At 34.5% G+C, this 14,842-nt stretch overlaps 1 protein-coding gene across 1 annotated transcript in view; it reads right to left on the reverse strand.

Annotated features, from left to right (window-relative positions):
* The window catches only part of TRPM3 (transient receptor potential cation channel subfamily M member 3), a 700,360-nt gene extending 693,835 nt beyond the window's left edge, over window positions 1-6,525 (reverse strand). Inside the window, exon 1 of the mRNA XM_051962081.1 lies at window positions 6,419-6,525. Within this exon, the coding sequence (XP_051818041.1) occupies window positions 6,419-6,508 (90 nt within the window). The 5' untranslated portion in view covers window positions 6,509-6,525. The remainder of the gene's footprint in view (window positions 1-6,418) is intronic.
* Between the last annotated feature and the right edge of the window lie 8,317 nt (window positions 6,526-14,842).

Genomic DNA, 14,842 nt, shown 5'->3' on the forward strand with positions numbered 1-14,842 from the left:
TAACCATTTTATACTTTTGATGTAGAAGTTGCTAAATACTGCAGTAAATTATTTTACTGTGATATGTTGCAAACATTACTTTCTTTTTCTTTGAAAACCTTATATTCAGATAATTTCCTTGTCATTTGTCTCTCTCACAATAGAAAACAATGTCATAGGAAATTTGCAATTAAAATAATTTGTTGGTTTATTTTTTTAAATTAAACTTTAACTGAGTCCCAAGAAGGAGAATAAACCTGCTCCAAACCAGTCACATCTTAAATGTCTGAGTAAAATTTGAAACCAAATCTTCTGACTTCCAGAGGCAGAAATAATTTTTCTGTTGTATCATACTATTACAATGCTTTGTAAATGAAGAAGTTGAGCTAAAACCTACTTGAGAACTTATAGATTTAAATCACCAAGAGACCTTATACTACAACTTGTTGTTCAATTTGCCTTACTATACATACTCCATTTCATGTATCTTGTGGTCTGTCCAAACTATTCTTTATGCAAGATTTTGTATATCCCTCATTGTATCTTCCATCTCTATGCCTTTCTAGACTTTGTGCCATGGTTGGGAAGCATTTCTTCCTTGCTTTCACCTTTTAGATTATCTAGACTTTTTATTTATTTATTTTTTGAGGCAACTGGTGCTGTTACTTGTCCAGGATTGCAGAACTAGGAAGTGTTAAGTATCTATTGACATGAATTTGAACTCAAGACCTCCTGATTTTAGAGTCAGTTTTCTATCCACTATGTCATCTAGCTGCCCCATTTAGCTTTCTTCATAGCTAAGTCCAAATACCACCCTTTAATTGAGGCATTTCTGATCCCCCCAACTGCTAGTGCCTTATCTTTTTTTCACAAACCTATCCTTTAAAAATTTTTTCTACTGTTATCACAGGCATTTCTATCCCCCATTCATCAAAGCTTACAACTTATATATCATCCTCAATTCTTCATTTTCAATTTCTGCCTTCATTCAGGGTGGCACAAGCCCTTTCAATTTGGCCTTCATTGTATTGCTGGTATATGTCCTTCTTTTCTTAGTCACTGTCACTACTGAGGTCCAGGTTCTTATTACTTCATACCTATACTATTCTTCCAGTTGGTTTCCCTTCCTCAAAATTCTCCCCACTCAAGTCTTGACATCCTTTATTCAGCTGACAAATCTTCCTGAAATATGGATTAACTACATTACTTTTCCTACTCTTCCCTCCAAACCAATAAATTTTATTGAATCCCTATCTCAAACAGCTAGGTTGGAAAACCTTCTATTTTGCATTCAATATCTTTCACAACTTGGCCCTTTCCTATATTTCCAAACTTATTACACCATATTCCTCTTTCTTCCTTCCAAAAACTTTGAAATTCTTTGCACTGGTCTCTTTCATGTTCCTTTCTATTTCTATTCCTGGGGGAATTTTAATTAACTTTTCCCCATGCTCAAAATGTTATCCCTCTTCATATCTGTTCTTAGATTCTCTGATTTTCTTCAAGTCCTAGTTAAAATCATACCTACTACAAAACTCCTTCCTGACTCACCTAAGTTTTAATCTCTCCCTCTATTGATCATTTCTAATTTATTCTTCATGAAACTTGTTTGGACATAGTTGCTTTCATGTTTCCCCATTAGACTATAAGCTTCTTGAGAGCAGAAATTATCTTTTGCTTTTCTTTATATCTCCAGCACTTAGCACAGTAACTGACATATATGATGCTGAATAATTACTTATTGACTAATTTCTGCCAAAAAAGATGGTATATTGATTTTAAATACTTATTTTATGTATACATATTCATGCACATGTTGTCATTCCCAATAGAATATAAGCTCTGTGGGGGCAAGGACTTATTCTTTCTTAATAATAGCTATATTAAATGTCCATGGTTGAAAAACAATAACAATAATCTTGCATATGTTAACAACTCTAGAATAAGCGGTGAGTGCCATTAATATGATCAATGCTAAGAATAATCTCTTATTAAAAATAAACACTATTGTTTGACATAAATAGCAAAAAATAAACTCTGCAACTCATGAGACAGATGTAAAAGGCAAAGAGAAAAGAACAACAACAACAACAACAACAAAAAATCAGCAGGGTTCTATCTTAAAAACCGTTCATTACAAAACAGCTTTAACCTTTTCTCAGGAGCATGTGTATTTCCAGGAGTGCTATACCCCCAAAGTACAAAATACAAAATCAAGAAATTTTAATATAGCACTAAATAGGCTTAAAATGTTCTTCAAATTAAGTTCTTCCCACTTTTCAATTGTACCACATTTCTCTATCATACAATTATAAAACTATTTTTTAATATGAAAGTATTGTTAAAGTCAAAAAAGAGGCATGTCTAGAAGAAAAACATCAGAAATAAAGTTGGATGAAGCATAACCTTTTTGTATCTGTGAGTCCTGTTTTGTACCTACTGGCAAACCAGATACTTGAAAAGTAAAAAGCAGTACAAGGAAAATAAACAAATATTACCTGTTGAATCATGGAATCGTTCAAGTTCATTTAGCCATTTCCCACAAAGTTTTAGATGTCCAGATAGTTAATAGATCCAATGGATAGAATAGGGGATGAGCAGATCCAATGTCCTTTTTTGATTCTTCATCATGGTGTGAATGTGAACCTAAGGTTCTCTAGGAGTACAGAGAAAGGAAAGCTCTGGAAGTCAGCAAATGCTTGACTGTGGGGCTGAGCCACTCTGAACTTTACTAGACTGATCCTCAGATGACAGCCTGTTGCTGGGACCCTTTTCAAAGCATTTCCAACTTAGTATGAGATGCCAGACCTTTTTATGCTCCACTGGCAACATTGAAGGGGACCAGGATCACTACTACATCATGATGACACATTTCAATAACATTTTAGTGAAGATTTTTATTCCATTATTTCTTTTGCTCATTCAACAATGAATAACATCTTAAAGCTGCAATAGTTCAAACAAACATACTGCAATTTTATTGAGCAAAATTCCTTTAACAGGTTAGATGAATACCTATGCTACTTATAATGTTAGAGAGTTGCCTAGAAAAATAAAAGGTCAGGCGTCTTGCCCAAAGACACACAGTCAATGTCTGCCAAGAGTAGAACTTGAACTCAAAAGTCCTGATTTCAAGGCTTGGTCTGTACATGTCATCATATCATCAAGGCTTGCTCTGAACTATGTCATCAAATCACATAATCTACTATGTCATCATTCTCCTTCTTTCCTCCACCCCCATACCATGTAAATTTTGACAAAATCTCAGATGAAGAGAAAGGAGAAAGATTGGAAGTGATCAAAGGAAATGAAATGTTATTGCAATTTATTTTGAGAAGCAGCATGGCATAATGAATACAGCATTTTGCCTGGAAAGAGGAAGATCCAGGTTAGAATCCTACCTCAAGCATTACTAGTTGTTTGATCCTGAATAAGTCATTTTATTTCTTCAATTCTCAGTTTCTTTATGAATAAGATAGGAATAATTATTAGTCCCTATTTCACAGCATTGTTAAAAAGATAAAATGAGATAATAAATGTCATTATTATTTTTCATGAAACTTTTCCTTATCCCCTCAAATTCTAATACCCTTCTCAAACTATGTCGTATTTAATGTCTTTATGTTTATCTGCATGTATGTATATATTAAAGATTATACATATATATGCATATAAATATGTAGATATATTTTATATATATATATGTATTTCATTTTCTCAAATTATATATCTAATTATATTATATATAACGTGTTTTATAAAGTTATATAATGTATACATACACACTCATATAACTAAAAGTATATATGTGTGTATGTATCTATATCTAGATTAGCATAAATGCTTGACTATTTTAAAACATTACTATATGAATTCTATTTCTGACTTATTGGCAAATGGTAAAAAGTTTGTCATTTATAATGTTATGCATCATTTTCATTTTGTTATTTCAGTGCTTCTTTCTATACTCAAATGAATAGTTTAAGATTTAAATGACTTATGCTATACAACTTAATTTTGCTGATTTTAAACAAAGTGCCCAAAAGAAATAGGTTTTGAAATCATATAAGCACATAAACCCTAGAAACATTGAACTCTGACTAATCTTGTTTAACAAGATTATTTAAGAAATTAGAGCCCATTAGATCAAAAACATGCTTTCCACCTATAATATGAAGGGCTATAGCAACAACAAAAATTGAACTGTAATAGGATTATAATAATAGATACTATCAGAAAAATGATAAAAAAAATACATTAGACACAAGGGGAAAGTGAAAGATAGTCCAAGTATATAATTATATAGTAGACGCCCAGGCTGTTAACTGAATTTTGGTGGTGAACTTTTTGGGAAGACATGGAAACAAGTCTCCAAATGTGAGACACAATCTGTGTAATTAGAAGGAATATCCATAAGTAATGATGTCACATCCACTTGACTACCCAAACATTGTTAACCACTCATATCACTCAGTCCTCAACATTTTAAGATATTTTCTTTATAAAAACAAAAGAAAACAAAAACAAAACTATGGGATAAGTTGTATCTGTATTATCATGTTCCTTTTATAGATGCAGAAAATGAGATAAAGAAAAGGTGAAGAGTATATTGATATTCACCTAGCTAGTCAACAGCAAGATTTGAATCTCAATCTTCATACTATTAAATCATTTTGAAACAATGTATCTGTCTCAAGTAAGTTGAGTTGCACCAAAATGACCTTTATTGATTTTGGAATCACAAAACAGAAATCACAAATGATCAGTCTATATATTTAACTAGTAAATGTAGATAAGAATTTTAAAAAGTAGATAAAAATAAATGCAAATGTACAGAGAGCTTAGCCCTCAAAAACATTATCATTAAGTTTATTATTGGTAAAGCTTAAAAATAGTCCTATACAAAGACCCTTTTCTAGTGAAAAGGACATTAATAAAATGAATTTAGCCAATTGCAAGTATGTTTGCTATTAATTTCATTTTCTAATTCTTCCCCTCCCCCCCCAAATCAGAATCCTTTAACTTGTCTTGGGTTAAAATACATGCTTATTACTCTGGCGAGAAATGGACACTCTCTACCTTCTCCCTTCTTCCTAGCCTCATTGTCATTCCCTACCACACACACTCCTGGGCAGTAAAAGCAGTTGTCTCCAAGGATCCTCTCATTCTGCCAAATAAAGCTTTTGGCAGGGAGCATCTTCCATGACAGTTGTATGCTGGTCCTGAGAAAAATGGCATGCAATTCCAGTGCTCTGTTACTGCTTTATAAGAATGTGAGATATCAAGATAATGGATTGAAGAATGAATATTATTTCATATTGCTACCAATAGCCAAGATTAAATTTTACTCAATTTGATTATATACTCAGGGGAAAAATATTTTGGGAAGAAAATTGATGTTGGATTAATTTTACAAAGCATGAATATTCATCTCACACCTATGATTATGTGGCCAGGGCTAAGTAAATTAAAATATTATATCTAATAATACAAATGTAACATGAATTAATCGATACTGAACTGTGATATATTTAGTTTTACAATGTATAAGAAATAGTGAAACAACTACATGCAGTTAATCTTATTCTTGTGGGGTATTTTAATTTTACACATCTCTCATTTTAATTCTCTCCTCCTCCTTTTGAATCAAGATGATTTGAAATAGGCTATTTTGAAGTAGTGGGAGATTTTCTATAAGATGCTGTGCATCCTCAAAAAGACCTAAATTTTGGAATGTTGTATAGCAACACTAGTTCAGATACTGCAATATTCTTTTATGTAATGCAAATAAGGAGACCCAATCATGTTCATGGACCATTCACCATATCTGTTTTATGGTACTTTTCACTCTACTTTGTGATTTTGGGAAGTAACTTGTTTTGACTTGGCTCAAAATGAGGATACCAGCAACATCAATATCTAATAAGAGTAATTCTATCTTAACCCTAAATGGGATTTATCAAGAACTATCAACAGTATTAAAGAGATCTGTATACTCCTTTGTTCTCTCATCTAGGTCCAATTTAAAAGGAACTGGGATTAAAGCAAGGGGGAAAATAACTGGGACAGACCCTTACACCTTTTAAAACATAGTAAAAAAAATTTCACTCCCACATCAATTCTTTCCCCTTCCTAAAGAAGTTCTAAATTCCATTTTATAATAAAGAGCTTGGGGAAAGGAGGCAGAAAGAAAGAACCAAGATAATCTACTCTCAGTGACCACATTGTCATTATCAAGGGTCCCTCAAAGCTCCAAAGGTAGTACTGAGGGATCCCTTCAAAGCAAGGAGTTGTAAAAGCAGATTGGCATGCATTCATGTTCTCCTAAAGGTGTGATTGTGCCTGAGGAAAGTTGAATATTTCCAAGAACCACGATGGCCCAAAGTGAAACAACTCGAAAAGGAAGAAAAGACCAGGTAAAGCCAGTACATTACAATACCTTGAGAAGCCTGACAGAAGGGAGAAAAGCGGCATGGCACAGCTTCCTAATGGTCCAGTTTAGTGGGCGATGAGCATCAGTTTGATTCATGACTCCCAATTTCACCAGGAAAAAAAAGGAGCTATCCGCCTGTAAATGCCTAGAAAACCCCGAGTGCCCTACAGTTCTGATATGCCAGGGTCATTTCGGTACACCTGCAGTCCGGTCAGGGCAGAGGATTTCCGGAACTTGGAAGACTAGTGAAGGGGTTCTGCCTTAGCCCCCGATTCTCCTTAAGGAAGCAACCTCCTGGCTCGGAGCAGTGGTGCTCATGCATACCAAATGGGGCTGAATGGAAGCAGCCAGCCTGCTGCTGCTGCTGCTGCTGCTGCTGCTGCTGCTGCTGCTGCTCCTGCTGCCACGGAGGGGAGGGATGCAGGGTTTTAAAGTAGAGGAACAGGCAGCAAAGAAAAGCCTGCAGTAAAGGCAGCTCACCGGCTAGCGTTTGTATTATCTCTCCTCCAGTCTCTTCAGAAGAAAGGCAGGTCAGACATGCTGGGAGAAGATGAGCCATTTGCTTGGCTCTCTTGATTTGTCAGGGATGCAGGAGCCTCAGAAAGAGAGCATAAATAAAAGCTAGAGCAGGGGGTGACTTCGACTTTCTTTCACAATGCATCAGTGAGGAGCTATAAACCCCGCACAGGGGGAGGGGCTAACACACCCATCCAGAAGGGATGGATCTCACTGATAAGACTTGATAAATTCTCTCCCTGGAATTTAGCTAACACCATAAATTGAAAACTAAGCTAAAATAAAATTGTCTACTGCCCCTTAATTGTCTCAGAATTATTCATTGAAACCATCAGCATTCTTTGCCCTGATAATAATATATTTTTACTCTTTTCATAATAACTACATACTCTTTTCATAATAACTACAATGGTATATTTATATTTCTCTTAGCAAGGAAAAAAAGAATGGTATTTATCCTAGAGCTCCTAATCTGCCCTCTAGAATGCTATTAGAACCACAGTTCTTTTTCAAAACTTAAACCTTAGAATTTCTTGTAAGAGATGGACATTAAAGAATGGAGCTCCATTTAAGCTTTGCTCCCATCCCTTTCTACCTCATCCTCATTTTCTAATGAAGATTTCATTGTTTGAGAAGTTAAAGCAATCACCAAACCTCCAGTTTTCTGGAGAATATAAAAGTTTTTTGTCTAAAAGCCAGAAAGTTTCTTTCAATGATAAGGGAGTTAGATATGACTATTTAGGCTGATAATTGTAAGAAGAATTTTAAGTTTGTGCTCACGGTTTTCCAAAATCCCTATACTGATCATGTTTCCTTTTTATTTAGGGGCACTGTCTCAAAGGGAGACAGGAGAATTTAACACTCTGAGAACTCTTTCATTTTTGCTTTTCCAATGATGTCTCCCCCCAAATCCTCCTTTATTCCTAATTAACTTGAAGTAAACCTCAATTGATTATTCCATTACTGTCCATGCTTTTGGGGAGGGGATCAGCAAATATTAAATCATACTGAAGCTGTGCTATCATGCATAGGTTATAAAGTATTTCATTTCAGTTTCCATCTGAGCTTTATTTCCAGAAGTGCTAGAGTCCTTATTATAGTAACATTTCACATATACTAAAGTCCTGTGACATGGACTTATGGTCAGCACAATGGAGAACACATTTAAAAATCCAGTCCACTTGATAATTTACTACCAATTAATAGATCTTATGAGCTTCTACTCTTGAGTTTTATTTTATGTATTTTAATATACTCAGCCAACATTTAAGTACCCACTAGGTACAAGAACTGACATATGCTTGAGATATATGTTCAGAGTCCAGAAATCCAGATTTTAGTAGAAGATCACTAACAGTCTAGATCAGTGGTTCTCAAACTTTTGTTTTCAGTATCTTTATACTATTAAAAATCATTGTGTTGGAATCTTTACAAACTGTTAAGTCATTAGAGTTGATAGAGACAATAATTATTTAATTTAGCATGATTCAGTATCAATGATCTGATCTTACAAGGATATGTTTTGGGCCAGAACCTGAAACAAGGAACTAAGTAGAACTAATTGATACAATGCTTGTGTTCATACCTTTAGAGAACTAATATAAGCAAGAAGTATTTAAGTACTCATTGGAGTTCACAAGTATGGGATATTCACAAAGTAAACTTTGTAACTTTGTGAATTCACACCTGCCTTAGGTGTGCCTCCAGAAGGAGGGAGTCAACCTTTGGGAGATCATATATAAAGAGGCTTTTAGCTTCAGGTTAGTTAGTTACTTCGGGTTAGAGAGAGTTACTTCGGAACATTGACTGGGGTGGGAGAGGAGCACTCTGGGAGGAAGCCCACAAGTCCTCTCTCTGAGGCAAGAGAGATTCATTCCATTTTCCACTTGGCTGGCTGGAGGCTGAAGAAAGCAGAAGCAGAAGCAAAGGACAATCTGCAAGAGCTCTTGGAACCAAGCAGAGAGATAGGCCTCAACTAACCAGGCTATTTTGGAAGGAGAAAATAAACATTTGCATTTTTACCAGCTGGCTGCATTTTGGGTGATTATTACTCTTAACTGAAACTAAGGCTGCTTCCAGAAAACCTCCCCGAGAAACCTGCTCTCTCCCAGAGAAAGCTATTATTATAAAGAAGAACAGTAACCCAACAATTGAGTTTTTGTTTATGTGGGTTATAGTTATAAATATTATCATGATAGAAATAAAAAATAATTTTGAATTTGTAGTCCCTCTGAAAGGATTTCAGAGCTATCCCTTCCCTCCAGGATTCGCTGGATCACACTTTGGACCACTGCTTTAGATCAGGCTATTTTATATTTCCAAATTTCTGCAATATACATAACAGCTATCATACAATATTAAGATGGCAATGAAATCAAGTGTAACTCATTAAATCTGAAAACCTCTCAAGAGTGATAATTAACTAAATAAAGTTCATAAGAAAATCACCAGGGTTTCATAAGAATAATTGTGTTTTTCACATGATGTATAGAATGCAGTATTTTTCAACTCTAGTGTAGCTAGGACTAGAAATATTCCTTGAAAAGGTGCCTTCAACAGGAGCAGTTGGCTCCCCATTTTAGTGTCTTTCATGAAGCATTGAGAGATAATTTGAATTATCCATTCCAAATGCTCCAGAGGAAGAATAAGGAAAAGAGGGAAAACTGGGAAGAAAACAAGGGTATTACTTGATCTTGATTCTAAGAAGAATGCTAGTGTGAGTGGGAAATTCATTGGCCCAGAAATCCCAAAGAAGGTATGATTGAGCTTGAGGTGTGTTTAACACAATTGTGTAAGATGGAAGGTAGCTTCATTGATCATTCCATATAGTACAATGGCAAAAACATTGATCGTCTGGGTAAGAGAGGCAACATTCTTTGGTCAATGGCAGAACTGTAGACACTACCAAATGTTGAGCTGCTGGGGAGCTGAGAAAAGAGCCACAAGAAGCAGGGCTTTGAAGAACAGTAGTCCCAGAAACTAAGATACCACGGCTGGAGCTGAATTAGTTTACATATCTGGGAGCAGAGAATTGAATGGATGGGAAAGAGCAAACCTGGACCTTCAGGCAATCTGTAATTGTTAGAAAGTTCCTACTTACATAAATCCTATACTTGCTTTTTTTTAACCTTCTAATCTTGAGAATGAAGCAGATGTCCTATCTATTCTCCATATAACAGACTCTGAAATAACATTCTTAGAACTGACTATGATCCTATTTTCCCCTAAAAATGTTATAAATCCTACCCTGTCCCACACATCTTTTTTAAACTGATTTTTTTATTCAAATAAAACACATAGAAATAATGAGGGATGAAGAAAAAGAAAGATTTATATGTAGGGTGCAATGACTATAAAAAATTAGTCAATAAACATTGCTTAAGCACCTATCATAGGCTCAGTGTTATGCTAAGACCTGGAAGAATCATTGCGCAATAATATTGTTAGAGATGGTTACATTTTAAAAATACTTAAAGATTCAAATTTGGCTTCCATGTTGACACATTTCTTTTGAAAATGTTCTTTCATTGAATAATTGCAGGCCCATTAGGTCTACAATTTCAAATGGATTATTGCTCTGCTTTAGAAGTACCATGGGATATCCTTTAAGTATAAAAAGAATTAAAGCAAGGAAACCACAGGAATTAGCAAGGAAATTACATTGAGGCCAGGTGGCAGAGAACATGCAAAAGCCTCTTAAAGAAATAAATGTGTTTGGTACATGCATGAATTCCTATATAAATCCTCCTGATTTATGAGAATGTGAATTCCAAATTCAGACAAATCTGGACATTTATTAAACAGATTATTCCTCACTTTCTATATGTATACAAAGCACAAAGTGAGGAAGAACATGATAAGAAGTTGAATGAAGTACTAGGAATTTGCCCAGTGACACAGTTTATGAATGATTTCATTCCTCTCTTAATAAATCATAATCTCAATAATACTACTCAGCCAATTCTTTAGACTGTCCAGTATAAACAGGATGGTTGCAGCAACTATACCTTTTGGTGTGCACTTTATAGTCATTCTCTGTTTTACCTGATTGCTATTTAAAATCATGCTTGATGTGTTGCTTCAATTAAAATGAATTGTTTTTTTTTTTTTAAAAACCTCTTCAGAATATAATTCTGGCATATAGAAGATACTTAATGTTTATTGATTTGACTTCTTTTTACCTCAGGATGATGTGATTTTCTACATTAATATTTTAGAATTGATGTATAAGTTTGGAAATAGATTTAGTTTATAATTTAAAATTAGGACAACCCAAGTCTGTATCTGTCTGTTCTCTGAAGTTCCTTTAACTTCTCCATTTATGGGGCTTTCCCTAGAATATGCAAGTTCAGGAACCTTATTCACTAAGAATAAGTGATGGAAACTTGAAACGTGTAAAGCAAAGATTTTTAATTCTTCTTCACACTGTGTGCATAGGTATATTTACACGAATAAAAGTATATTTATTTATGATGTGTAACCACTCCCCATAAGGAGCAATTCTTCCATATTTACTTCTCCTCTGGTTTATGGGTTGTGCTGTTTCACTTTTCTCAGAACACTTTGGCCTGCTTTCTTTCATACCTCATGCTTTCCTTCCTTGCCCAGTCCAAAGAAAACAACACAAGTTAGAAATTTAGACAGTTCAGTATTTAATCAAGTATTTGACACTTGTACAAATTTATTTAAGGAATACAGTCCATATAGTCTTCAAAAACCATTTCCTACTGCCACCCTATAATTTAAATAACCTTTCTTCACTTCCTTTGCTATTATTCTAAACCTGAACTCACAGTTTGTCCCACTTCTAGCATTAGCCAAATAACATGATCAAAAGTCAACAGAGACAGGCCATTTCTCCTAAGTTCTTAGGTAGGGATCAATAACTACATTACTACACAGGCAGAAATTATTGGTCTTGCTTAACCACCCCTTTCTAACCATGGATTGTGAAAAAAATTGTAAAACTTTCATGAACATGATACATTCTTAATGTACTCTCAACTATATCAAAATATTAAATATTTTATGTCACCACTATGCACCCATTGATTTTTTTATTTCATTCACATTCATGGATACTTAGGGCAGATGAAGGGACCAGGTTGTTTTGAAGTTTATATGGACATCAATTGAAGTATATATATGTATATACATATTCACTGTTCGCTCTCCTTCCACAATTGCAACCCAATCCTAATACCACAGAAAGCAGTAACCAAGTATTATATAACCATTACATTTTAAAAGCTGAAGGGATTGTAGAGTCATCCAATCACACTCCCAATATTCCTCAAATGTGCTCATACAGTCTTTTCTTGAATATATCCCATAAATGGAAGACCCATCTTTCCAGTATTACTACTAATAGTAGATAACATATATATAGCCTTAAAGGTTTGGAATCACTTTATATATATATTTTTATATATTTCTTTCATTTGATTTCAACAACTCTAATGTCGACGCTATTATTGGCACTATTTTGTAGGTGAAGAAATGGAAGCTGAAAGAAGTTAAATGATAATAATTGAAATTAATATTAATAATTGATGATGGTGGTTATATAAACTTTCTGTAATGCTTATTTTGTGCCTAGCACTGTGTTAAATATTTTATATTTATTTATTACTTATGTGGTTCTCAAAACTACTCTGGGAGATAGATGCTAGATACTCTCCTAGAAGCTGAGGGAGATTATTGTCTTGCCCAGGGGCATGCAGTTTATATCTTTTTAAAGAAGGATTTGAACTCAGAACTTTCTGTATCCAAAGCCAGGGCAGTAGTATTATGCCATCTACATGCCTATCTATTCACTCATGAATTTTATAAGAATAGCATCTGTATGACAATACTACCTAAATTAATCTATTTATTTAGCGCTATACCAATCAGACTCCCAAAAAACTACTTTGATGAACTAGAAAAAATAACAACAAAGTTCATATGGAAAAACAAAAGGTCAAGAATTTCAAGGGAATTAATGAAAAAAAATCAAATTAAGGTGGCCTAGCTGTACCAGATCTAAAATTATATTATAAAGCAGCAGTTACTAAAACTATCTGGTATTGGCTAAGAAATAGACTAGTTGATCAATGGAATAGGTTAGGTTCAAAGGACAAAACAGCCAATAACTTTAATAATATAGTGTTTGACAAACCCAAAGACCCCAGTTTCTGGGATAAGAATGCACTATTTGACAAAAATTGCTGGAAAAATTGGAAATTAGTATGGCAGAAACTAGGCATTGACCCACACTTAACACCGTACACCAAGATAAGGTCAAAATGGGTTCATGACCTAGGTATAAAGCATGAGATTATAAATAAATTGGAAGAGCATAGGATAGTTTACCTGTCAAACCTGTGGAAGAGGGAGGAATTTATGACCAAAGAAGAACTAGAGATCACTATTGACCACAAAATAGAAAATTTTGATTATATCAAATTGAAAAGTTTTTGTACAAACAAAACAAATGCAGACAAGATTAGAAGGGAAACAATAAACTGGGAAAACATTTTTACAATCAAAGGGTCTGATAAAGGCCTCATTTCCAAAATATATAGAGAATTGACTCTAATTTATAAGAAATCAAACCATTCTCCAATTGATAAATGGTCAAAGGATATGAACAGACAATTCTCAGATAAAGAAATTGAAACTATTTATAGACATATGAAAATATGCTCCAAATTATTATTAATCAGAGAAATGCAAATTAAGACAACTCTGAGATACCACTACAAACCTGTCAGATTGGCTAGAATGACAGGGAAAGATAATGTGGAATGTTGGAGGGGATGTGGGAAAACAGGGACACTGATACATTGTTGCTGGAATTGTGAACACATCCAGCCATTCTGGAGAGCAATTTGGAACTATGCTCAAAAAGTTATCAAACTGTGCATACCCTTTCATCCAGCAGTGTTTCTACTGGGCTTATACTCCAAAGAGATACTAAAGAAAGGAAAGGGACCTGATGTGCCAAAATGTTTGTGGCAGCCCTGTTTGTAGTGGCTAGAAGCTGGAAAATGAAAGGATGCCCATCAATTGGAGAATGGTTGAGTAAATTGTGGTATATAAATGTTATGGAATATTATTGTTCTGTAAGAAATGACCAGCAGGATGAATACAGAGAGGACTGGCGAGACTTACATGAACTGATGCTAAGTGAAACGAGCAGAACCAGGAGATCATTATATACCTCAACAACGATACTGTTTGAGGATATATTCTGATGGAAGAGGATATATTCTGATGGAAGTGGATCTCTTCGATAAAGAGAGTTAATTCAGATCAAAGATGGACAGAAGCAGAGAAAGAACACTGGGAAATGAATATAAACTGCTTGCATTTTTGTTTTTCTTCCCGGGTTATTTCTACTTTCTGAATTCAATTCTCCCTGTGCAACAAGAAAACTGTTCAGTTCTGCACACATATATTGTATCTAGGATATACTGTAACCTATTCAACATGTAAAGGACTTTTTGCCATCTAGGGGAGGGGGTGGAGGGAGGGAGGGGAAAAATCGGAACAGAAGTGAATGCAAGGGATAATGCTGTAAAAAAAAATTACCCTGGCATGGGTTCTATCAATAAAAAGTTATTTAAAAAAAACTGAGGCTTAGAATTATACACTTTAAGTAAGTGGAAGAGCCAGCATTTGAAGAATATACTTCTTCATTAAGGCTCTACAGATCTCAATTTTTTCATTCATAAAATTAGGATTAGAGTGAAATTACCTGTGAAATTCAGTGACAAGGAAATGAATTAAATCTGTAACACGTCACAAAGCTCACATCAAAACTTTTTTTTTGACATGGGAAGGGAATAAATGTTTATATAGTAGTTACAATGTAGCAATGCTTTACAATTATCTTCTTATTTGATCCTCACAACAACCCTGGGAAGTAGA

This window comes from Antechinus flavipes, chromosome 1 (assembly GCF_016432865.1).
Source record: "Antechinus flavipes isolate AdamAnt ecotype Samford, QLD, Australia chromosome 1, AdamAnt_v2, whole genome shotgun sequence".
Lineage (NCBI taxonomy): Eukaryota > Metazoa > Chordata > Mammalia > Dasyuromorphia > Dasyuridae > Antechinus > Antechinus flavipes.